Genomic DNA, 3,414 nt, shown 5'->3' with positions numbered 1-3,414 from the left:
TGCAGCAATTGAACATGCCGGGAACTTGAAAGCAAAGCTTTTTTCAAACTCCCGTACGTGATATTTTAGGTAACGATCCATGGTTGTAACTTGCATGAGTTTGTTCGGGTCAACCTTCCCTAATCGTTCGATGTAGACGGGTCTTCCCTCTTTATCCACTCCATGGTTACCATGCGGATAATACTTCAATACTTCATTCAACTCACTAAAGTCAAAGTCCTGAAGGAAATAAATATTAGTATTGGTTCTATATCGCAAACACATTAAGACAATGCATGCAAAGTTGTATGTTTAATCACCTCAATAATCGTATCCGCACCGAATTCCTTTCGCCAGTTAATCATGTCAGCCCACATTTGTTTCGCCTTTTCAATGTCAAATTTCCGTGCTTTCAGAAACCTTAAACAAATTAACGTAAATAATAAGCATGAAAGATTGGCAAAACATGATTTTAGATCATATATCCATTGTTGTTAGTAGCGAATAGCGGTAATAGTGATAAGCTACCTATATGCTACGTAGCGATAGCGATGAAATAGTGGGCGAATAGCGATACACTAGAAGAAAATTTTAAAAATATTTTATATGTATATTTTATAAATAATCCGGAAAATATGGAAAGAATATATGCTTCTTAGTTCAATCCTGTAACAAAAAAACCCTAAAATACACTTATTATTTTGGTATATACTTGTATTTATTTAAAAGAAAAAAGAAAAAAAAAACCTATTTTTATGGCTATTTCATCGCTTTTTAGGCGCTAAACACCTTATAGCGGGAAGCTCCCGCTTCGCTAGGCTATTCGCTATAGCGAGCGTAACGACTACTATTAACAACTGTGCATCAAGAAATATGATCGAAAACAACAAGAAACGTGTTATTGTGTAAAGAACTTTAAACACCATGTTCATTTACGAAAAGATCAAAACTATGACAGAAATTTAGAAGCAAAAGCACCTCAACATCATATGATAATCATCCAGTTTTTCTGGTAGCAATTCATCCAAAACGAGCGCTTGTCTGAATGCATCGACAGCACGTAACTCCTCTACGTCTCTAATATCCTCAATGGAGACGGAGCGGACCCGCCCATCGCCTTTTCTTCTACTGCTTTTTTTCTTGAGAGAATATTTGAACCTGCTAGATGCATTTAATGCTTTCTTTTTCAGTGAACCAATTCTTGTCCTCCTTTCATCCTCGGAGTTTTCAAAATCGGACTTTCTTTCTCTTCCTGATCGTTCTCTTCTCACTGGTCTCTCATCGTTGCCTGACGACCCCTCGAAGCCTACGAAACAGCAAATACATATTTGTTTGTTATCATATGAAGTGCAGCAAACTTCCATTCTGGTATCAACAAGATGTGACAACATATTGGGTTAGACATTATCGTGCTTAGACCGTAGGGTATGGTGGGGCTTGGGTTGGGGGCATGAGTTGACACGTGGAGTTCGAGCCCCATTGGGCCTAAACCGGCTCACATGCTCTCCTAACCCTCCATTCATAGGGCTTCTCCTACCCTAGTTTCCCCAACCAATCTTTTTCGCACTCTATAAACTTATATGTTCATATAGCTTATATACATAGATATTCCGTTATTGTTACAACACTGACTTGACCGTCGGAGTAGGGCTGGCATAACGGGTCAACCCGATCTGTTAAGACACGAACGTGAAACATGTAAACACGAACGCGACACGAAATCTTATCGTGTCAGATTTTCGAAACACGAACCTGTTAATAAACAAGTTACACGAAACGACCTGTTAAGACACGAAAAAATTACCAACGTATCATACGACATGTTTAAGACACGAACACGACCTGTTAAGACACGGACATGACCTGTTTAAGACATGAACACGACCGAATTGGGGAAGCTATGAACCAAATTGGGAATGGTGGTGTTTGTGAGAGAGATTTAAATATAAGGGTTTGGATTGTGGAAAAAGAATTGCGTGTGTTTATGTATAATTCATCCCAGTTCCCACAATTGATGACCCCATGTCCACACCCACATATAATATTTTTAATTTTTAATTGTTAACATGTACTTAACGGGTTTTAACCTGTTTAGACACGAAAACTGCTAAGGTCTTATCATATCGACCTGTTTTAGACACGAAACCTGTTAAGGTTAAACACGAAACATGATAACTTCGTGTAGGTTCGTGTCGTGTTATCGTGTTCGTGTCAGAATTGCCAGCCCTACGTCGGAGGGTGGTCCACTTGTCCCGAATCCCGGTGCCATGGCCTAGTTACCCTTCTAACGGTTTTCCTTCATGTTGCAACTCCATCTTAGGCTCGGAAAACACAAACCCGATCCACAACTCTTCAAGATCCAACCCCGACAACCACCGATGTAGCAATAACCACCAACCACAACATAAACAATCAACTACAAACACATGGCTATCCACTAATTCAAATTGCATCAACAAAAACTGTAACTTAATTATAATAAAACCAAAACCCTAATTTTCTCCACTATGTCAAAAACCCAAAATTGCATCTTAACAACAGATCAAATAAGAAGTGTAAACACGTACAAGGCCTTGCAAATCTATCAAGTGGTCCAGACATCACCTCACAGCTATCAACAAATCACTCAAATCTTCACATACAAGTATACAACCCCTGTTTCAAGATCATTTGCAAAATCAATCAACTGCATCACCGTTGACCAATTAAGCTGAATTCATGTATAAAAATCATACCTTTAATTAACTGGTGAAGATCTAAAGGATAAGAAGAGTAATATTGAAATAGAATTGGGAATCAAATGTCGGCAAAAATTACATAAGGATAACGATTTAATTGAGGGGGTGATGATTGAAGTATTCTAGTGTTTGGCTTATGCAAAGAGTGGCATTATTGAGTAATGATTATTTGGTGGCAGGGGTGACATGTAATACCAAAGTCAAATGTTGGAACTTTGACTTTTTGGTTTTGTGGAGTCTTTTAGAACAAGAATTTTTCTAACTTTTGATTTTGTGGAGTCTTTAGAACAAGATTTTTTCTAATTTAATGGTGTTAAATTGTTAATTAAATGTTTAGTGGTACCACTATGACATGTTTTTTTAATGGCCGTGTTTAATAACAAAATAAGGAATTTACGGTTAACACTAATTATTTCAAACTAAATCATTCATTTTTTTTAATTTCTTTCGGTTGAAGGATTCAGTTTTAATGTTTTTAGCGTCTTTGTCGACGAGCAAATGCCTCGTCTAAAAACTTGTATATTTTCTCATCTTTCAAATTCACCAAATAAGTGTGAACAAGGGTGTACTTCCGCATATCTCTTTTGTTGGTAACAAACGAGCTCCCCAACAGAACAGTAAGGTCAAGCTTGTTGACCTGAGGCAAATTCAAAACCCCACTCCATGAACAGAGCACGTCCCAAATAGATATCAGAAA

At 37.6% G+C, this 3,414-nt stretch overlaps 1 protein-coding gene across 5 annotated transcripts in view; it reads right to left on the bottom strand.

Moving 5' to 3' along the window:
• The window catches only part of LOC110895423 (phosphatidylinositol/phosphatidylcholine transfer protein SFH8), a 9,337-nt gene extending 6,447 nt beyond the window's left edge, over positions 1–2,890 (bottom strand). For 3 of the 5 annotated variants that reach the window (XM_022142737.2, XM_035980624.1, XM_022142736.2), the window contains exons 1-5: positions 2,715–2,890; positions 2,547–2,634; positions 958–1,285; positions 300–399; positions 1–219 (exon numbers count right to left, since the gene is read on the bottom strand). The exon at positions 1–219 is cut by the window's left edge and continues 48 nt beyond it. In XM_022142737.2, the coding sequence (XP_021998429.1) occupies positions 1–219; positions 300–399; positions 958–1,285; positions 2,547–2,580 (681 nt within the window). In that variant the 5' untranslated portion in view covers positions 2,581–2,634; positions 2,715–2,890. The remainder of the gene's footprint in view (positions 220–299; positions 400–957; positions 1,286–2,546; positions 2,635–2,714) is intronic. The other 2 variants (XM_022142738.2, XM_035980625.1) reach the window with 2 other exon arrangements.
• Between the last annotated feature and the right edge of the window lie 524 nt (positions 2,891–3,414).

This window comes from Helianthus annuus, chromosome 12 (assembly GCF_002127325.2).
Source record: "Helianthus annuus cultivar XRQ/B chromosome 12, HanXRQr2.0-SUNRISE, whole genome shotgun sequence".
NCBI classification, from domain to species: Eukaryota; Viridiplantae; Streptophyta; class Magnoliopsida; order Asterales; family Asteraceae; genus Helianthus; species Helianthus annuus.
The sequence above is the reverse complement of the archived record's forward strand: the minus strand, read 5'-3'. Positions and strand labels throughout refer to the sequence as shown.